This window comes from Hippocampus guttulatus, chromosome 18, assembly GCF_054856545.1.
Source record: "Hippocampus guttulatus isolate MCC_2025c chromosome 18, RoL_Hgut_1.0, whole genome shotgun sequence".
In the NCBI taxonomy this organism is placed as follows: Eukaryota; Metazoa; Chordata; class Actinopteri; order Syngnathiformes; family Syngnathidae; genus Hippocampus; species Hippocampus guttulatus.
The window spans coordinates 4,537,722-4,559,414 of NC_141278.1; the positions used below are offsets into that span (position 1 = coordinate 4,537,722).

Genomic DNA, 21,693 nt, shown 5'->3' on the forward strand with positions numbered 1-21,693 from the left:
TCATTGCTCGAAAACTATGGAAAGAGGCGGAGTTTGAGTGGCGTTTGGGTTGAGGGACGCTTGTGTTAGCCAATCACAAGCCGGCATCAAGACACGGGATGCGATTGAGGAAGGTTTCACAAAAACAGACCGTTCGAATGACGTGGACAGAATTGCAATTTGCCGATGGCGTTAATAAGCTGAAAGTTGAGCGTCAAAACAATGAACATTCGAGCTGTGTAAAGGGACAGAAAATAAAAAAACGATGCAGAGGTAGGAAACTCCAGTACCCATTGGCTCTACTTAAGTAGAAGGACGGATACGTATGGAACCCTCCCCCACAAAAGTAAAAATGAATTGTACTGTTAAAAATAATCTCTGCACACAAAGTTGAATCACTTTATTGTTTACCAGTCCTATGTAAAGTACCTGCAAGTGACACTGCGACAAAGTAGACGACAAAGTACACATCTCTTTTCAAATGGTGGTGGTAAAAGTTAAAAACTTGTCAGAAGAAAAATACTGGAGTACTTTTTAGTACAGTAATAACGTATTTGTACTTAATGACTTCTCAACTACAGTGACATCAATGTCACTATTTCTCTTCAGTACAAAATACTACACCTGTTTGTGTAATCTGTTTATTTCAACGAGTGTAATTGTGTGGTACATCTGCGGGGAAAAAAACAAGTTTTACACTTTACTTGGCTTCATTGTAAGACCTGCAGTTACATAACAGATTGTTTAGACAGTCTACAGTAAATGGTGGTTTCAACCAGACACAAGTGAGAAATGTCTGTTTGCAGTGTACGAGAATAAGCAAATGGGGGTGAAGCGCTTCTGATGAGTACACCTCTATTTTCCTCGGAATGCCTTGCTGTTTCAGGTTTTGTTTATCCAACAAAAGAAATTTCCCTCTGCATGAGCACAGGGCTGTGCTCCCTCCCTGCTTGTGGTTGTTTCTTTAGCAACAAGGAGGTTGGATAATTAACATTCAAAGGGAGGAGAACATTTAGGAAAGTGTTTGCAGAAACTTACTTAGATTCCATGGCTGAAGGTGTTTGGGATTTGAAAGCGTGTATTAGAGCACATGCATTGGCTCTCATTTGAACATATACCTAATGTTGTCGATGATGAATGTTTGGAAAATAAAGAGAGATCATTTTCAGGAGACTTGTCATTTAAGAACAACACATTTCCTTGTGCGCAGACTAAACAACAGGCAACACACCCTCGCGTGATTTTGGCACGGACATAAATTTTGAGCCACACCTGTCATGCATTCAGATGTGACAAGGCCTAATGCATTAAGCCATAGGTGTCAAACTCAGGTCCTGGAGGGCCGCTGTCCTGCGTGTTTTCCAAGTCTCCCTGTTGCAACACACCTGATTCGAATGATCAGATCATCAGCAAGCTCTGCGGAAGCCTGACATTGAACCTGTTCATTTGAATGAGGTGTGTTAAAACAGGGAGACTTGGAAAACATGCAGGACAGCGGCCCTCCAGGACCTGAGTTTGACACCTATGCATTAAGCCCACGATGACTTTCAAACACTTTAACGTTGTGCAATTTGAAAAGCGAAAGAAGAGACAGAGTGGCTCATTAATAAAATAACACAACGAAAGCGGATTCCTGAATAGCTATTATTTACATCTCCTATATCATATTTCTGTCTCACAAAGACACCTCCAACATGCATGATTGACAGTGTGACAGCATCATGCTAAATGCTTACGCAAAAAAATGCATACTAGCGAAGATTGGAATGTTCTTCAGGGAAGAACAGATAACTTTTTATTGCCCGAAATGATCTCTTCAAAAAATCAAGTAAAAAAAAAAAAAATCAAGTTGCAAATAAAGTTTTTTATTTGCAAAGTTGTCCCGGTTGTCGCCACTAGCTTGACAAGTCCCTCTGGAAACAAGATCCCTATTAGCATACTTTTGTGAAGACAGTACATCTGAAATGTAGGTCTTGCTTAACTCAAATTTGCGAGAGAACTGACTTGACCTAGATTTGAACTATGTCCTGACTTTTCTTGTCTGTTCAGTTTGAAAATAGATATTTTCAAATTGGTTTAGATGATGACAGTCACCTTTTTTTTCCGTCTCAGCAGGTGCGGACGCCACCCAAATGAAGCATGTGTATCATTGAGGGGACTCCGAAGTTATATTTGGATACAAGGATGATGTTTTTTGATAAAAACCTGAAAAAGAGCATGGCAACATGCAAGTTTCAAAGATGAGAGACATTAACAACGAGGACATCAAGAGCCTAACGCGTGAATATGAAACCCACAGACAGGTTGGTGCTAACATGCTAACTTCACAGTTTAGCGAAGCGATAGCTAGTCAAACATTAACTAAGCTTTCACGTCGATTCAGCATCTAATTGATAAGAGAATAAAGTAATTGACAATATGTTTTTGAAACAATTAAAAAGGTATGTGATGAGGAATGTTTGAGTACAGCTCGCTAATGCTAGTTTGTGAACACAGCTCGCTAATGCTAGTTTGTGAACGCAGTATATTTTGGGACCGAGCGCAATTGTACGTCTTAATTGACTGACTAACGCAAACAACGACAATTTTCGGTAGCTGCGCGGTTGTGCAAGTTCCACTTTAAGATTTTCAATGTGGCCTTTGTCACTGCAGAGGGCGATGTTGAACAGACTCAATTCATTTGAGAAATAACAGCTGCAAATCAGATGCCTCAGCTTTCTTCGAATGAGTACTGGAGACCACGTTTTGTTTTTTGTTTTTTGCGGGGGGTGGTATTTAATCTAATAGTAATTGGTAATAGGGCAAGGTGCAAGCATACAGATATTGAATGTATGCAGTTGTCCATGCTCACACTCCTTAGTTCAGGTTTTCAATGGGATTCGTGCTCACTCACTGGCATTGCCTTGATAAGATCTAAAGGCACATTCTCTGAGTCATTACGTGATTCAGTCTGATGATTTGCAGTTTCTTTCAAACATATTCCATCAAAGGCTTGTTCTCACTCATTTTCCTTTATCCCGTGGCCTCCTCCTTTTTTTTTTTTTAATCATACCCCCCCCCCCTACACTCGTCACCCTTTCAACAGGGCAATGGCGCGTTGTAATTATTTCCAGATGCAGAAGTATATCTTCCGTTCTCCCCTTCTGCATTCTCACAGAGGAGACCAAAGCTCTTGTAGTTGCGCTGTCGCCTCTTTTTCTTCCCCCTCTCCTCAACATATTTGCCTCGGGAGGTCAAGCAAGCGGGGACTCGAGCTGAACGGAATGCAGACAAGAAATGCATTCCCCATCTTACATTGGGTGTGTGGTTTTTTTTTTTTGTGCAACAAGGACTTTATTGTTCTTTTGTTATACGCACTGTATCGTGTGAGTTTTCTTAGCATTACATGCCCCCTGGAATGAAAGCCAGCTGGAGAGCAATGGGAAGATGGAGGTTTGCCGCTTTCCTGTCCAAGGTGTCCCTCCCACACTTCCTCCACCTTTATACAAAGTACATGTTTGATCCAATGAGATGACACTAAATGGATAAAAGAACAAATATTACAATTGAGTTTGTAAATGTAGGTCAGCGTTTCTGATGGCGTTTCGATGAGGTCTTGGAGGCCTGACCGCCCACCACAGCTGGCCACATTGCTGTTCCAATATTTTTATCGTGTACAGCGCCTGTGTCATCCTCATCTTTTGTGCACATAGACCTTTCTAAGCACGAGTGACAGATAGGAAAGAGTCTCTTTCACCTTCCCCCTCTAAGTGCATAAACATGCTCTCTTCACCCCCGCACAAACATACGCGGGCGCACATACTGCATGTCTCAGTGCGCGTGAGCATGAGTCCGTGTGCAAAGCTCTTAATGATCCCACCAGCTGTTGCTCTTGTAAACACACAAGTCCACCACCTCCTCGCTGCCTCTTTCGCTTCCTCTCCTTGATTTCCACCGGCGAGTAACCAACACAAAAATGTTCACGATTTAGTCTTTGTAATAGGTGCCATTGTCAGATAAGGTGACAATCTGTGGCAAGCTAACCGAGTCTATTTGATTAGATGCTGCAGGAACGAAGATACCATTCATCTTCCTTTTGAGACACTAAGAGCTAGGATTTGTTTTCGTGACAGTCCCATATGGATGGACTCTTTGGTGAGGGTCAGGCCCACAGAGGGGAAAGCGATGAATGCAATCTGATTTACTACAGGATGCACATGTTTCTACTCGGGCACATTTGCTTTGACTTTATTGCTTTGGGGAGAGTCATTCGGCCGGTTTTGGGAGGATGCACGTAAACAACGTAGAAACAAGAAGAGTGCTTCACGCTTGTGTTTCTTGGTCGTCACCCTGAGACAGAGATAGTTGCTGATGTAGCTGCAGGCTGACCCGGCGCAGGCACGGTGGCAGACAGCTCCGCGCGGGGTCCTAACAGCTGACGAGTGCACCAGCTTCTTTTTTCAATCTGGGTCAGGCCCCAGAACACGTTTCCTTCCTTCCTCCTTGCATCCCTTTGACTCGTTTACAATTTATTGCCGTGCATGTTTCATTTTATGTTTCCAGTTCCAAAGAGCCCCACCTCCCCCATGCTTCCTCTAATGAATTACATCAATGCCAACGCGCAAAGCCATCATCTTTGAGCTGTAACACAAACCAGGCAAACAGTCATGGTGGCTTATGTCTTCTTCTCCTGTGTGTGTTCCGCAGTCGCAAAATGTGTAGGGAGAGGGGGATTATGGGAATCCATGAGAAATATGGCCAGACAGGAAATGACTCCTAGAAAGTAGGAGCTTCCCAAAGGGTTGCCTTTTGCTGTCTGTCATATACAGACCCTGACTCAGAGTGAGCTCCCATCTCAGTCTGATGTCTTCCAACCGATGAGAGCATGAGAATCAGGCCCATCAAGGGGGGATTTGGAGCTTTTGTTGAAGAAAAGTCATCCAATCCGAGCTGGCTCTGGAAGTGATTTGAGCAATTGACCCTCAGCTCTGACCGAAAAAGATTTGTGTGTGTGTGTGTGTGTGTGTCTTTGTGTGCGTGCCTGTGTTTGTCCTTGGCATTTAATCTGCAAGTATATTTTGGAAGAAAAAAAATGACACTACTTATGTGTGCCAGTGGCTAATAGCATTTTACCTCATTGGTCATAAATGTTCAGATGTCTTGGGGGGGAATCCATCTCACTGGGCTCAATATCCGCACATTAATCCCTTTCTCTCGATTTGACAGATCAGATTTGGCCTCCCTCCGATGTCTGCGACCTGAATCCCTTTGCCTGCAAATGTGAACCATGTGTGCACCTCCCGCCCCCTTCATTGTAAGGTGTACTAATGAGAAGACGCTACAATGCCAGCAATATTTCGGTCCCTCGAGGTAAAAATACAAACACACGAAATGAAAATGAAAATATGAACTTAATCATACAATATGCCTTTAAAAACCTGCTTAGTTGACACTCCACACATTCTTTTTGGAGTGTTAACGGTTGCTACGTCCATTCAAGCGGATCGTTGTCGCGGCAGGCTGCGCACAGCGCACGAGCAGGAAACTCGGTCAAAGTCTCCCCCCCCCACCCCCACCTCCTCGCGTGCACGCGCCACCCTGCAACCATCACGAGCTCGCTTGTCACGGTTGCAGAGGAGGGACTAAATTACACCAGTGCGCGAGTCTGGGTGCATCTGAGTGTGCGTGGGTAATTCACAGCAGATGACCAGTTGAGGGGATGGAGGTTTACTGGGGATGTGAGCGTTTCCGCAGACGGCTCAAACACTTTTAAGCCGCGTGGTGATGGAGCCTTTGCCCGGCGCATGAGTGCGGATGCAATTGCGCCTGATAAATCGGACGCGAATGCCGCACCGGTGTCACCAGCGCCGTGGGGATGGAGACCGACTATTTCCTGGCAGGGATCTGCGTGGTCCTGCTGTGCCTCCGTGGTTTCGCCTCCCCTGGAGTTTGTCCCGACCGCTGTGACTGCCAGCAACCACAGCGTCTCACGTGCGCCAACAGAGGTTTGCGCTTTGTCCCCCCTCAAAGCGGCGACCGGGAGGAGGTGCTGGTCTTGAGTCTCGGGGGCAACTTCATCGGAAACATCTCTGCAGTCGACCTGGGAAGCTTCACCGGTTTAGTACGTTTGGATTTACAGTTCAATCAAATCCAAAGCATCCATCCTAGAGCATTTGAGAAACTGTGTCATTTGGAGGAGCTCTACTTGGGACATAATCGTTTATCTGACATTCCCACTGGGACTTTGCAGCCCTTGAAGAAGCTGACAGTCCTTTATGGGAATAATAATGACATCATTGAAATAACGCCAGGGCTTTTGGACACTTTGGACCATCTTGTTAAATTGCGCTTGGATGGCAACAAAATTCAAAGTTTGCAGGATTCATTTTTTAAAGACTTGGACAATCTGCGCTATCTTCATCTGGAGTCGAATCAGCTGCAACACATTCACAGGAATGCCTTTTCCAAACTTGCCAACCTGCGCTTTCTCAACCTGTCCCACAATAAGCTGCCCGCCCTGCGTGGTGCTCTCACCTTTGCGCATCTCACAGCCTTGACAACTTTACTGCTGTCTGAAAATGAGATCCAACACGTCGGCAATAAAGTTTTCCACAATCTAAACAAACTGTCCACATTATCTCTCTGTAATAACAGGATTGCTCATCTGCACAGGGGTACTCTGCTCGGTTTATCAAGCCTCAAAGAGTTCCTGATAGATGGGAATGAGCTGGAGGACATCCCGGCCGGGCTTCTGGATCCTCTGGAGCTTGTGGAGCATTTGGACTTTAGCCGCAACCGGATCTCTCGTGTTGCCTCTTTAGCATTTATTCACCTAAAACATCTCAGGGTTCTGAAGCTAAGGAATAACGTCCTAACAAGCCTACCCGGTGACATTTTCAATCGAAATAACTTTCTTCGCGACCTGGATCTCCATGGCAACAACTGGAGCTGCGACTGTCGCCTCGAGAAGCTGAAAAGATGGATGTCGGCAACACATTCTGAGGGCAAACTCTTTGATGTGTTTGTACGGTGTCATCACCCAGCAACCCTGAGGGGCACCCCCCTGGACCATGTGAACAGTTCCCAGTTACAGACTGTTGGGAACTGGAGCCATTTGTGCGGGAGCCACAGCGCACCCGAAGGGAACCAGGGAGCCAAGATGAAGGGTGACGTTTGGCAGGAAGAAAGCGGAAGAGATGATCCCAAGCAACAAAAGCGGGATAAGACAAGACAAGGAAAGGAAGAGGCGGGGATACAAGGAGACCAAGGGGGGACAGAGGTGCCACTGTTGGTTCATTCATTTAAAAAGGACTCTCACCGATCCAAGTCACCAACAGACGTACTTCGAAAAAGTGCCAAAGTTGGTGGGAAACTTTCCAGAACCAAACCAGAGAAGCAAAAGACCACACCAAGTCATGATGGGACCCAGGAGAGTGCCTCCATTACTCTCATCCCACCTATAGAAATGTTTGATCTTCTTAGGATGGACCACCAGGGGGCCCCATCGATCATCACCGATCCGTGCGCGTTCAACAGCCATTTCATCACGAATGTGTCCGTGGACCAGGTCACGAGCACTACAGTCACGGTCTATTGGGCGACACCTGGACTCAGTCCAGTCCTGGATGAGGTGCACTACCGGATTATGTTTGACCGGTTTGGAACATCCGACCGGTTTCCACGTTACGTTTACAGCCCTGGCTCAAGCCGCTCAGTGACCCTGCGGGAGCTCCGCCCGGATGTCACCTACATGGTGTGCGTGGAAGGCGTGGTTTCCGGTTCGGTGTGTCAAGTGGCGCCCCGCGATCACTGCTCAGGTCTGGTCACTCTTTCGGAGGATTCGGTCTCGACCGCCAACCTCCAGCTGGTGACGGTGCTGACGTTGGCCGGGAATGCTGTGCTGCTCCTCATCCTGGGATTGGTCTGGCTGGGACGCAGCCTCAAGAAGAGGTTGCAGAGGAGGAAGTCGGCAGTTCACGTACGCCACATGTACTCCACCAGAAGACCTTTTCGGGCTAACGTAGCAAACACCGCGTCCACCGACTTTACCAGCTACCACAGCAGTCGCCCAGCCCGACTGGTACCACCAGAACTGGGAGACCTCATCGAATTCCCTTGTGACCGCGTTCATGATACCGGATCCTCTCGCAGAGACATTGACCTGCCCAGATTCTCCGACTAGGATTGTAAAGGAGGGCGTGGTTTCACACATTCAATGGACACGTCCTCATTGTTTGAGAGCGGAGGGAGAAGATTGTTTTTTGTTTTTTTTCATGATTTTCAAGCTAATTCTAACTTCTGTCATCTTGTCGAGCATTATCTAACCATTCTGCCTGTGCCTATACGTCGCAGACGTAGATAAACAAAGATTGGAAATTGGATAAATTCTCGCTGCACACCTCATGACCTCATGTGCAGCTGAGTCAGCAGGGCCCTTCGAGAGCCCAGAGGAAGACAAAAGTCCTCAACCACACACATCCTCTTCTCTACTCGTGCCTTTCATTTACTCCCACCTGCAAGATCTTTCAAATGAGCTTTTGTTTTGAAATGTTTTTAATGCGAGTGTGTGAGAATGAATGATAAATCACTGATTTCAACTGTGGTGCTAGTTTTCACTTTTACAGATATCCTAATGTCAATGTGTACCGTGTTCTGTTTTCTACAATGTTTTTTCCCTTTTTTTTGGTTTGTTTGTCATTAAAGGGATCTTCATAACATTTTTGTCCCCTGGAGATGGAATTTTATTTCTGTGCTGAAATGAACCTGACTTTATTATGAAGCACAATTCAAAATGATTATTTTATGTATTATTTGGTCAACCTGTGAATTAGGATGAGTTCATTATCAAAAAAATGACATTACATATAGAATAGTTTGACAATTTCAAGAGATTTCATTAAAATAAAGACTGAGCAGACTTGCAGCAACATTTCATAGGCCGCTTCACAAACCCTGTTGCAGAAGAGCAAAAAAAATCGGTCACAAGAGGGCGCTCTCGACCACTCAAGTACTGTATCCAACGACATAAAAATGCTCAACAAGAACGGAACAAAGCAGAATAAAATTGTTTTTTTAATTATTAATTTTATAGATGTACAGTCACCATTTTACAGTACAAAAAGACAAACTCAAGTGCAAATTAAATTATGCTAACAGGGATTCAGCTTCAGAGAGAAAGTTATTTCAAAAGTGCCTGGAAGGAAATATTGCATCATGAAATGGCTTCCAACACAACGTATTGATTCGAAATTATGACGCAACGACACTTGTATCTAAAAAGGTGTTCTTATTCTGAATTGTAGAAAAATATATAGTCATCATTTCTTTTAGAAGCTGCCTCTGCTTTGAGGAGAAGGCAAAAGGTGCACATTTGCATAATATTCATGCTCTGTTAAAAATAGGAGCTTTCAAAATTAGTGCAAGATACACGAGCAAGGCCAAACGAAATGAGCGTCCCTAAGTTAGCGGTCCAAAAAAAACTCAATGCTGCAACCATTCGAAAAAGCTTTTAGAGAAGGCATTTTATGCACCATTTGAAATGGACAGAGCGAATGATGTGAACATTGAAAAAAAACAAAATAATCCAATCCGATCTCTAGCGTCCAGGCTTGGGCTCGTGCTGTGTGATGCCTCTCACCGAGGACGTGGTGATGCTGTTGTGTTGGATGGCCTGCCGGTGACACGCAGAATCTACAGGGGTGGGACTTCCTCCCGGACTCACCCCTGCAGCTGGACACAGAGACAGCTGTCAATCAAAGTCACTTGATCCTTCGCTGGTTGTCCTGCGGACTCTGGGCCGTGCTCCTGTGTGGTGCATGCGCAACGATTCAACAAAATCCTTTGCATTGCAGGTGAATGGAGATTCATTTCGAGACACCATTGGATATCAGAAGTCACTATGAGTTTTTTTGTGCCACGAAGCACAGTCTACTAGAACGGCTGAAGTTTATTTGGGGTGAATTTGCGGCACTTTAAATGGTTTCTAGGGCGATAAGGCCACGTTTGGGCTGTAGTGCAGGGTAATGGGAGCGTTACTTACTGTTGTACCCGTGTGTTTCTCTCTGTCGGGCTGTGACAGGGCAGTCCTTGTGGGTGAGGAGAATCTGCTTCAGCTGACCGACCTCCGACCTCAGTGACGTCACCTCATTCTGGGGGAAAAGTAAAATACATCTCGAAACCTGTCCACAAAACACGTGTGCTTGTCAGAAAGCGCTGCGTTGCACCTGTAGCTGAAGGTTGGTGTGAGTCAGCTCCTCGGCTTTCTTCTCCAGAGACGACACCCACAATTTCCGCTTCTGTCTGCACCGGGTAGCGGCCGCTCGATTGCGTTCCAGGAACTTTTGCCTGCGCTCGTCGGGGTCTTGGTCGGTCGTCCTCCTCCGCCGGCTGCAGCTTCCGCCTGCCTGCAGTGCATGCTGGGAGTGCGGCGATTGACAGGGGTGCATTTGCTGCGGAACCGGCGATACCTGTGAAAGCACGGTGATATCTCAATGCTGAAAGATGAGTTGAAGAAGCCGACCGGTGATGAAGAGGCATCACACCTGTGCAGGTACAGACAGAGGAGGTGCAGGGGGTGACCCTTGGGGGAGGTGGGTGGGGGGTGATTGGTGAGCGGGTGCGTTCCTTGATGGGTGAGCGTGGCTGTGGGGGTTTCCGAGGTGTTGCGGATGGGTTGGCTGACATCGCTGATGGTAGCTGAGGGGTGGAGCGGTAAGCTGAGGATGGTGATGGGAATGATGGGGGTGTTGTAGTGGAGGAGCCTGGTGGCGCTGTGACATGATCTCCATCATTGCGCTCGTAGTATTGTTTACGGGAGCCATTATCGGGTGCTGGTGTTGGTAGGGATGCCCCATCATCTGCTTGCACCTCTAAATGGAAGCACAAAACTTGGAATGTAAATAACCTCTGATGAGCCCCAAATAAAAAGTTAAACAAATACTAAAGGACAAAGTCATGTAAAACAATCAACTATTCTGCCTGTAATTCATATCTTTACTGTTTCAAGGGATGAAAAAAGGAGGTTATTTTATTCATGATGTATTTTTTTTTCTCATGGATCCGTCAATTAATCAGTGATCAGAATTTTATTCTGTCAAATAGTGGAGTCGGCCTTAAAAATAAAAATCCATATCGGTCATGCCCTACTTCTTATACTTTTCAAAGTGTTTCTTCCAAAAGTTTGGAGAGTTCACAATAAGGTCTGTGTATCACATGACCTTTGTGTTACATTCTTGTTATCGAAAAGCTGAGGACCACTGGCCAGAAGTAGACACAAGGTTGGAATGTGTAACGGTTTGCCCTCAGCCCCCCCCCACCCCCTGTTAATCCATGACATCATACAAACCAGTAAGATTCTTCCTTCAAAGAAAGTCAAACAATGGCCCCTATTTGAAATCAAACAGTTAAAAACAAATGTCAGCGAATTCCTGTGGTCCGCGGTTGAAAAGTGTGAATAACTTGCATATTTGACCAGCTAATTAAAACCGCATTTCACCTTTCTCTTGCACTTGACAAAGGAGAGAACGAGTGTGCAAGAGAGCTCTGAAGAGCGAGAGAGGGAGGGAAAGGGGGAGGGATCATGTTTGCAGCATGACATCACCCCCCCTCCATGGCAATATTGCTATCTGCTCCAAGTTACACAATATTTCTTTAAGAGAGGCAAGCTGACTCCCCCCATCCCCTCCCCACCCCTCTTCCACTTCAACCATCCATAGACAGGGGAAAAAAGGGAGCACATTTAACGGCTGCCAAGGATGAGATCACTCAGCTGTCTGTGCCAGCTTTACCAGACACACAAACACACACACACACACTCACAGACACACACACACACGCACGCACGCACGCGCAGACGCACGGAGGGAACAGGACGGGGCACGAGTATTTCAGCTCTGTTTACTACATAGAAACACTCTGACAGTGGGGCCTGTGATTACATCATGGATCTCCTTGGCCTGGATGACACACACCGTTGATATTTCTGACTGAGGGGCATCAGTAGAGAAAGACAGAAAGTGTACCTGACACACTTTAGCTTTTTTACTGTACCATCGAGGCATTTGCATACACTTTATCCGAATTGAGGAAATGTAATTCATCTGCGGCGGCAGCATCATGCTTCTGGACCGGTTGTATTCAGTTGTAACTGGGGCCTTTGACAAGGTGGAAGGAAGCAGTCAGTGGCGACACAAGATTTTTCAGGCTTCTTCCACCAAGCAAAAAAGGAAAAAGAAAAGTCAGGAAAATCTTACTAGAACATCTGAACTTCATTTTGGGGCTCATCAGAGGCACTTTGAACGGTCGTGAATGTGCGCCGACTCGATCCTGAAGGGTGTGAACACTTGTGCAACCACATCATTTAAGCTGTTTGTTTTGACTTCCCATCTCAACATTTTTTATCACAATTGAATACAACAAGTTATTAATGGTGGAATTGTCTTGCTTTAATTTTTTTTGCATCACACAACACAAACGTGGCATTTCAACAGGGGTGTGTAAACTTTTTATATCCACCGATTTAACATGTGACCTTTGTTACCACCTTGAACTTGCATGGCAAATGATTCCAAATCGATGGGGGTTCTTTTTTATGCGAGACAGACAGGTTACGACATCGCTATAGGGGAACTGAAAAAGAACGTGTCATGATTCGGGTTGCATTCTTACTTTGCTCCTACAGCCATCGAGTTTTATGGGGCCTGATGTTCTTAGCAGAGTAGAAGGGGAGTGATCTGCATACGCGGGAAGAAAATATTTCCTTTATAGCTAACTGTTCAGTACCTGAGGCGAGGAACAGGACGGGTTGTTTATGGGGCCTGGTATACCCATTATACAAGACATCTGCTTCTCCATCTGAAGAATATGATGAATGAATGATGCAAAAATCTGTCTTTTTTTTTTCCCCGAGAAAAACAAACAAACAATCCCTCCCTACAAGGTCACATCCATCTGTTTGTTTGATACATATGACAATTCATCCTCAAGAGAGAAGTGCTTTTTTTTTCCCCCTGTCAGCCATGAATATTTCAACCACAAGGGCATCTCAACCACTATGCAGTGTATTTGCGTCTTGTGTATCATTCGGATTGAGAATAATATGATTCGCGTGTAGGTCAGAGACGGCGCACGGAGCCAGTCGCCTGTACTTACGGACATGTGCTGAGCAGATGCCCCTTGCATGGCGGGGTCGGGCAGGGTGCCAGGCAGTGAGGCTGGCAGCGGTTGACGGTGTCTGTTGCGTATGTGGAGGAGAGAGGAGGGCGGACCAGGAACGGGTCTGTTGTCAACCAGAGAGAGGGCGAATGAGAGGGGGGTTTGGGGGTCGGGTGCGGTTCATGTTTCGCTAATGCGGCTTAGAGACAGAGGTGCAAATTGACATTTATATCCAAGTTGGAATGGCAGACAGAGCTGAGATAAAATGGGGACAGGTAAATAGATGACATGTACTGTACTTCCAGTCAGAGGCGGCAAAATAGCTCACACTGTTCAAGTAGAAGGCCTAACCCTTGAAAAAGTTTTTTTCCCAAAAGTTTAAGTGTGTTTGAAGTGTGTTGAAGGGCTAAAGTCATATAAAAAAATCTTCAATGGGCTTTCGATATCACCTATTTTTCATCGATTGTGGTTCGGCTGATTCACAGTACTTTGGAATTTCCTGTTCTTTCAAAAAAAAACATTCTGTGAGCAAAATGTAAAAAGTATACTGTTATCTGTGATAAAAATGACAACAATTGAGAGCAGGCATACTGTGTACAGGTGGGGGCGGGGGGGGGGCAGCTAAGGACGAAAAGGAGAAGCTCAGGAATCACAGCAGGGGATGGTTCCATGTGTCGACCGAACCGCTCTGGTCGTCGGCCAGTGTGACAGTGTGGGGCCTTCACGGCCGTGCTGAGGTCATCGCAGATGATGTCATGACTGATTCTGAGGCATGTGGACCATTTAGCTTTACAGCGAAGTGCAGACGGTCCAAAAGCAGCATTTCTCGACGGAACCGCAATACTTTCTACCGGGGCCTTCAGGCGGACGGCCAGGGGACCTGGTTGCTATGGAAACCGAAGGCAAACATCAGGGGAAACCTTCAGATACTTGATCCCTGGTTGATTTAGCAACACTTTGGTGGACACGCTGTCTGAATGCAGCTGCTTGCCGAATTACTGTACAGAAAATCATATAAGATGGCTGCCTACAGATTGCCACAATATGTCATTGTGCACAGTGGCAACACAACAGCACCCCAAAATCATGTTAAAACGCTCAATTAATATGCTACAAATTGCTAGATGCTACCTCGATGCCTGACCACTTCCTTAGCGTAACAGCGACTTATTTTTTAAACAAATCTTGCTTAGTGAAATGTATTTGACCTAACTATTTTCATTTGTTACTTCCTAAAAATGACCCAGAATTGAAATCTTGAGGTAACATAACGTCGCACGGCTCCCGCAGAGAGAGTGAATAAGGTGGCGTTTTTGGGCACTTCTCAGACAGTTCATGTGTCCAAGACAGATAAAAAAACAAAAAATTTTTTGCCTTATTAACCAACAGGGGAAAAAATAGCTTAGAACAAATTTATTGTTTGTTTTTTCATTCCTTGCGGTATAGATTTTCCAGTCCTGGGACTATTAGAGGATTATCTAATCCCATCTGTCTGTTGAAATGTGTAATCATAATCCGTGGGAGTAATGAAAGCGACTTACTCACTGTCCGGATCTCCATAAGCATTGGGTGCCGGGGGCGTAATGTTTTTCGTAATAAGTAGCTTTCCCCCTGTCGTTTCCTATTTTTGTTCTCACTTTTGAGAGAAACGATGAGGATGGGTATTAACCGATTGGGTGTGTCTACCAATTATACTTACCCCGAGTGTGTGAGCGTGGATGGAGCTTGGCTGTTGACCGAGCCAGACATGGAGGAGGATACGGCTTGCTGGGTAGCCAGGCTGCAACTCGGGCCAATCATTGGGCCGTGGGCCTGCGGGTGCTGCAGGGAATGGGCGTGGGGATGGTGCAGCGCCGGCTGCTGCTGTGGGTGCCTGAGCTGGGCTTTGAGCTGCTGCTGATTCATACAAGAAGGCCCATTATGGGAAAGCGTCTGCGGGAAGAGCGGCAAAACAGCCGGATGCGTTTTTTTGATGTGGGTAGACTGCCTTGGTAGTCATGTTCACGATGCTCATGCCACACACACCAGTGGTGGCAAAAGACTGGCCCGGGGCCCTCATATGGCCTGCTGTGTTCTTTCTGCAATTGAACGGGAATGGGGACCAAATCCCTGCTAGCGAATAGCGAAGATACGTGAGCCATTGATGGCCCCCTCCCGAAAGAGTTTAGTGGCTCAACATGGAGGCAGAGAAGTATTTATGTCTGAATCACTGAAGCACTCAAGGACCGGTGGCAAGATAAGGCCTATGACATCATTTTACGTGGCCCCCGAAAGCAAATAATTCATTTGTTCCTTTTCATTTTGGCAGAAAATCCGCAGCAAATTAACACATTCTCTTTTGTTTCAACAGGCATTTTGGCACCAGATCCCTTAAAACTCGTGTACTTAAGTGTTTTGTTGTCACTATATTCCATAACACTGACCATCAATCAAAGAGCGTGATGAAAATCCGCAAATAAATGACGCTCGTTATTGTATTTACATTTTCTCCCCTACAGTTGGTACATACCTGTTTGCTCTCCTCCGCTTCCTGCTCCTGAAGAAACTCCTCCTCTATCTCCTTGAACAGACCAACTTCTTCACAGTTCTGCAAAAACCGAGTGGGAGTTGGCGTCTGGTCTAGAGGGGGGTCACATATACAACACCACGGGAGAGCTTTTAAATCATGGCGAAGTACAGTAAGTGTCCAGACATGCAAACGCTTCCATGGTTACGGCCGGGTCACGTGACCATCCGTCGAACCCAATGGCCTGACACTGACGACTGACACGTCGCGGTTCCTTTTCTGATTTATCATCTCAGTGAAAACCGACGCCTGAAGCGGCCGCTGTTTTTAATTTTAAGTGGTCGATACAGATGGTGACATCATTGACGATAATCTGACGGAGGATAGTGTGAATACTGCGGTAAAAAAAATTAAAAAAAATAAATCATTTAAAATAGAGCCTGAACTGTGCGTGCTCCCTCACCGGTAAAAGTCGTATCCGTCTTGGTGGAGGAGAATCTGAGGGTCATCTCATGTTTGTGTCTGTGAATGATAAGATGCTCCTCAAACTGGAAGCGCTGCAGGATGAAAATGAGATCAACAGATGAGGATTCATATGTTTTCTTTCCCACTTGTCCTAATTTAGGGTTGTTGGTCACTGGAGCCAGTCAATCGCAGGGCACATATGTAGTGGATATATTTACAAAAAAAAAAAAGAAACAACAAAAAGATACATCATTTGAAAACGTTTCCCACCATTAACGTGACCTGCAACCTGTCCAACTCAATTGAAAAAACAAACAAACAAAACAGCCGTGGTTGCAGAAGTGTGCACACCCACTTATAACTGGGGATGTGGCTATGTTCAGAATTGGAGCTCGATTTGAAACTGACCTGAGAGCAGCCAGGGGCCTCGCACACATAAGGCCCGTCCTGTTTGTCATTCATGTCATATGCAGGCCTACACAAAGAGAGAATGAGGGCAGCATGTTTAGCAGCAGGATAATCACACTGCATGCGAGGGGACTATCTTACTCATCTTGCAGTTACTAAGCAGTGATGTCATGCAGGAGGCATCTTCTGTCCTATATTTCCAAGAGCCAAATCCCGCAACCTCTGATAGTGTGTGTTCCATTTCCTAGTGTGTGTGTTTGCACTGAGAAATGAGGTGTTCTGAGGTAGTTGCCGTTGCCTGAGGAAAACTATCCCTTCGGTGCGAGTCGAAGCAGCACCAAACGGGATCTTAGATTGCATTGTACGTGGAGATATCTTGATTCTGCCCACAGCAGAACACGACAATCTCGGCTACCAATTGTGACGTTTGGTTAATGTCTGTACTGAACCAAAATTCCAATTTCGCAACTGTAATCCATACCAAAAACACAACCGTGTAACTTTTGGGGACACTTGCACCCAAACGATGGCATGAATCCAAAATGCTGGCTGTTTTTTCTCTCGTTTACTGCAACTTTGTTGCTGTGGCACCCTTAGGTGCCTCAGGAAATGATCTAATTGACTTCACTGGTCCAAAATAATTCATTAATTGCATATCTTTGCTCGACAGTCCATGCCAGCAATGTCAAGTGGCAGGCAGAACAGTAAAATGCTATTCCATTCAATGGCAGAAGGTACAATAAATATATGTACCTAGCCACCTGTTGCCATTGATCCAGCAGAATAAATCACAGCTTTCCTGCGAGCAGATTTATTTTAGATTAGATTCGATTTCAAAATGAGTTAGTCAATATTATGATTGAGTTGATATTTTTCTGCATTTTTGTTTGGTGGTGTACCGTCAGACTAACTGTAAAAGTTGGCTTACTGTACTGGCTTTCAGACTATTTGATACTTGGGTCAGAAGCACATGCCTCCATATGACGTAGAAACAAGTGTGGAGGGGGCTGGGGGGGCGTCAGGCATGGATGGGATACGTGGTGTAAAATGACAGAAAGGTGATTGAGGTGTTGGACTGGAAATGGCAGCGGGGTAAAGAGAGAGGCAGAGAAGAGCGGGCGGCGACAATGAATGGAATGAGGGCAGGAGGTGGCGGCATAAGGGGAGGGCTTGCACCGGCCCACTCCTGACAGGTTTGAACCTGCTTCAGCCCCCATTTTCCAACCCCTGGCAAGTGGAGGTGACTTCATAGGTGTGTGCGTGCGTGCGCGCGCACACACGCCCGTGTGAGCAAGTGTCCAGTGTGCGTGTGTCAAGATGGAAAAAGAAATGATAGATAGATAGAGATTTTTTTTTGCACATTACAGTGTACAGTTTATGGCCCCGTGGCCTCTTTGAGCAGTGCTTGGAAAATGAGCCGAGTCAGCACATTTCAAGCAAAAACCTTCTGTCAGACTGGTTACATCGAACCAGGGTGACGTCAACTTTTACAAACATAATTCCAACAACATACCAGACAACATCTTGTCATTTTACACCTGATAACACCTTGGGATAGTCACTGAAATTGGACTGCTTTCTTTACCTGCTTAAATAATAATCATGCATAATAATCGTGCATTAGATTTTTTTTAAGTTATAGGAATAGAAGTAGGAAGTGAGATAATTATATTAACTATAATATATCTTAAACATAATATTCCATATTTGTCAGATTAAAATAATAAATGTAAAAGAATCACATACCCATTATTTATATAATTAGAAAAAGATATATTTGAATATAATATTGCTTACTTATATTTAATGCATATGATATTCAATGTGTGACATGAATAATGTCATGTAAATGTAATATATAAGTTATCATATTCAACAAATAATACATCATATAGTGTATGCAATATGATAATAATAATAACCATATATTTGTGTATTTTTATTCTAAAAGTAGTGATAACCAGAATTAAATTGTACATAACTAGACTATTTCTTACACTATATATACAGTACACATGTGTACTTGCAGTATAATATTTTAAAACAATATTTTAGGTAATATATTATTATTGTTATAGAAAATAGAAGTAATAGGAGCTAGAAGCAGAAACAATTATTTTCCATCGAATAGAATAAATGTCATATTTCATAAAATATACCACAGGTGGTAGTAATAGCAAAACTAAAAATGATGACAATAATAATGATGATGCATACTAACTTCCTGCTGTTGCCGGATGTCAACATCGCATTTGGAGTTCATTCAAAACAAAATTAGCGGCTCGGCTCTTCTGAGCATCAAGTCCTCTTCCCGTGACGATCCAGTGTACAGTATTCGTGTTTTCCAAAGTTCCTTCAAACAAAAACAAGTCCGGTACGGCGTTGAGCTGCTGTCATCGCCCCCAAATAGACCACCGACCGGCGAAAAGACGCTCTTCGGGAACCCCAAACTTCCCACCGCTGTTAAAATTAAAAAAAAAAAAAAAAAAATCATAGAAAAAAAAAAGAAAGCATAAAACAAGTCACCAAGTTGCGAGGGCTGCTCGGAAGTTTTATGAATGGGGAGCAGACGGCCGCTCGCTTACCTTCAAGTGAGGAGGGACAAGCGGCGCGAGGAACCACGTTGGACTGGCGCGAGATTACAATACTTTCTATTTACAGTCGCATTACATCATCCCCCGTGACGTCACGTGGGATTCCTGAACTTCTAAATCATTGCGGACTGGGGTGGGCGGGGCTTAGCTCCACACCGGCCGGTCGCGTTAGGGAAGTGAAGGGAGACTTTTCAGCAACTTGATTTCGATCCGGGCTGCCCACTCGTGGCGAGACGAACCGTCGGGTGGGCCTTTGTCTGCTGGGGCAGCGCGACGGGACGTCCCGTGGTCGTCGTCGTCGTGTCGAAGTAGGCGTCAAAGTCGAGCGACGCTCTCGAACTCCGGTGACTGATTCATCTGCAAACACGATGGATCAATGGAAAAGTACCACGAAAAAAAGCCCTCCAAGTATAACCATATCGTCCAAAATTTAAATACAGGACAATCACAACCATACAGAAGTTTTATTCCTCAACGTATATTTAATATTATTGTAAACCTTCATAAAATTATGTAGTCCAAACATTACACAGCAATTAAACATAAGGGGCAAACGAATGCACTTAAAAAATCTTAGGGGCTACACAGTATACCTGAAAATGTATATAGCACATCAAAAATGTACCGAAATAAATGTTTAAAGCATCCGTTTTTACAGATGAAATGCAAATGTATTAAACCTAAAAGTTAAATAGAACGGAACTGTGCTCGAGCCCATTCACCACACTGTGTGAAACACTGTTGCGTAAATTTAAATGTCTCCCTCACATTTGTCAGGTGGTGGGTTCCAATCTCATGCATCTCCTACTGGGTTGGAAGCTCTTGTTGCTCATGCCTAGCATGAATAAAATTTGAATACTGTAAATGTACACTGAATAGTTTTTTACTCATACTTTTCTCTTGAATGATTGCTGTGATACTGACACTACACATTTTTTGCCCTTTAATTTGGTGTGTTGTTTAATAGCACCTCAAAATTAGATACTTGGAAATCCTGGGGGGTCAAGCCACTGACTGTTTGATCACAGGCCTGCATTCTCCCTGACCACTTATCCATATACTCCTCGGTCTTTGTTTCCTAAGACTTAGAAATAAATTACAGCATTTGGACTCACGAGCCTCAATCCAATGAACTGTTAGTTTAGAAACGTTTCACATCCTCAAGAGCACAAATGGAAAGCGTCCATTCACGTGTCCATTGAACCAATAATGGCAGTAATGTCTGCCACGTTTGGTCAGGCTTTCCTGCACCCGAGCCAAGCTGGGGCAGACTGGCGGAGTGAATTTTTTGTTGTGGTACGAGTGCGAAATGGGACTGAGCCCGACTGACTCATCATCCACCAATGGAGTGAAGTATGCAAATGAGCGGGGCCGCGGCAACAAGCCCAAACAGGAAGTTGTGATGATGTCATGGTGTGTGGACAGCCATTCCCCCCATGTGGATGTGAATCAGAGTTTTGTTTTCAGCCAAGATAGGGGATGTTTTACAGCAAGAGTGCGTGCCAGTGCACAGTAACACTTAACAAGAGGGGGTGGTCCCATTCGCAAGCGAATGACGGCAGCCAGGAAATCAAGGGTTGGTTCTGAGGGGCAAACCATATCACTTGGGTTACATCTACCTTTACCACTCTATGTGTATCTGTGACAATCATGGGTCATTCCTCTCCAGAATAACTTTTAAAAGTGAGATGGGGCACGACATGACAAGATTGCTGTCATCTGCCATGGCAAAATTAACCCCCAGCTTCCCCCTTCTTTTCAGAATGATTTATTGCATGGCTGCATTAGCAGTTTTCGGTTATTAGTTGCCTTTGCGGTATGCTTCAGGTCATTGTCCATCTGCACTGTGAAGCTCAGTCCAATTACTTTTGAAGCATTTGCCTGAATGTGCCCAGTGAATATCGGCGGAAACACTTCAGAATTCATCCTGCTGCTCATCGAGCTGGCATCTGATACACACGTATGACAAGTTTATTGAATTTATGACCCGAGTAACAGTAAAATCACCAGCAGCAAGCTAATTCTTGCCTCATATTCTCCAGGTATAGCTAATGGATTTATACTCAATCCAACTGTTACATTAATGCAGGGGTGCCCAACATTTTTGACACCTGTTGATTTGAAAACAGCCATAATTCTGTTTTATGTATGATATCTGGATTTTCTGCCATCTAGTGGAAGAGAAATGTCTGTCACTATCCATCCCCGTCGTAATAAGATGAGAATAGCTTCCGTTTAGTTGTATCCAGGCGTTACATGTGCGACAAACCAACACAAACTGAAAACACTCGCAAGGATCTTGGAGAAGAAGGACGATAAAACCGAGGTTGAACTTTATTTGGAGGAGGGGTGTAAATTTGGTGCAAACACATCGCTCATTGCAAAAGTATGTATGAGCATTTACTCTAATGCATATATCATACTTGCAACGTCATTTGTTGCTTATTTGTGAAATTTGGGGGTTAGAATACGCGGAAATGAGGAATGTGGCGAGAATATGAATGCGGTGTGTTTTTGTAATTTCACATTTGCAAACAGGTAAGCAGGTCATGACGTAGCTGACACCAGGCAGCCCCCACCCCAACCCCCACCCACCGCCGAGCTTGCCTC

At 44.8% G+C, this 21,693-nt stretch overlaps 2 protein-coding genes and 1 long non-coding RNA gene across 9 annotated transcripts; 2 read left to right on the top strand and 1 right to left on the bottom strand.

The window, feature by feature from the left end:
* The first annotated feature begins 1,918 nt into the window (after positions 1 to 1,918).
* On the top strand, positions 1,919 to 16,054 carry LOC147190709 (uncharacterized). 2 transcript variants are annotated; one of them, XR_015103706.1, is made up of 7 exons: positions 1,919 to 1,945; positions 2,092 to 2,282; positions 5,185 to 5,328; positions 9,558 to 9,809; positions 10,037 to 10,193; positions 10,271 to 10,507; positions 15,609 to 16,054. It is a non-coding gene; the product is annotated as an uncharacterized LOC147190709 (long non-coding RNA). The 2 variants fall into 2 exon arrangements; XR_015103707.1 differs by having other exon boundaries at positions 10,037 to 10,117; positions 10,230 to 10,507.
* Positions 5,345 to 8,675, top strand: tril (TLR4 interactor with leucine-rich repeats). Its single transcript, XM_086136645.1, has one exon. It carries the CDS (start codon positions 5,834 to 5,836, stop codon positions 8,138 to 8,140), a length of 2,307 nt encoding a protein of 768 aa, XP_085992771.1. The 5' UTR covers positions 5,345 to 5,833; the 3' UTR covers positions 8,141 to 8,675.
* LOC147190711 (cyclic AMP-responsive element-binding protein 5-like) lies at positions 9,030 to 19,371 on the bottom strand. 6 transcript variants are annotated; one of them, XM_086136653.1, is made up of 11 exons: positions 19,075 to 19,371; positions 18,711 to 18,949; positions 16,490 to 16,556; positions 16,080 to 16,173; positions 15,620 to 15,729; positions 14,810 to 15,042; positions 13,108 to 13,234; positions 10,500 to 10,826; positions 10,182 to 10,424; positions 9,998 to 10,106; positions 9,030 to 9,687 (listed from the first exon to the last, which is right to left on the bottom strand). In XM_086136653.1, the coding sequence occupies exons 2-11, from the start codon at positions 18,734 to 18,736 to the stop codon at positions 9,554 to 9,556; spliced, it is 1,470 nt and encodes a 489-aa protein (XP_085992779.1). In that variant the 5' UTR covers positions 18,737 to 18,949; positions 19,075 to 19,371; the 3' UTR covers positions 9,030 to 9,553. The 6 variants fall into 6 exon arrangements, with proteins under 6 accessions (XP_085992779.1, XP_085992780.1, XP_085992777.1 ...); XM_086136654.1 differs by having other exon boundaries at positions 14,810 to 15,006; positions 18,711 to 19,371; XM_086136651.1 differs by having other exon boundaries at positions 18,711 to 19,371.
* Between the last annotated feature and the right edge of the window lie 2,322 nt (positions 19,372 to 21,693).

Coding starts and splice junctions, on each gene's coding strand:
- tril (XM_086136645.1), top strand. CDS start 5,834: ATGGAGACCGACTATTTCCTGGCAGGGATCTGCGTGGTCCTGCTGTGC.
- LOC147190711 (XM_086136656.1), bottom strand. CDS start 16,612: ATGCAGTGTGATTATCCTGCTGCTAAACATGCTGCCCTCATTCTCTCT. Junction 12,811..13,107: donor CATCTGCTCAGCACATGTCC/GTAAGTACAGGC, acceptor CATATTCTTCAG/ATGGAGAAGCAGATGTCTTG. Junction 10,827..12,738: donor CGTCCTGTTCCTCGCCTCAG/GTACTGAACAGT, acceptor GCTTCCATTTAG/AGGTGCAAGCAGATGATGGG.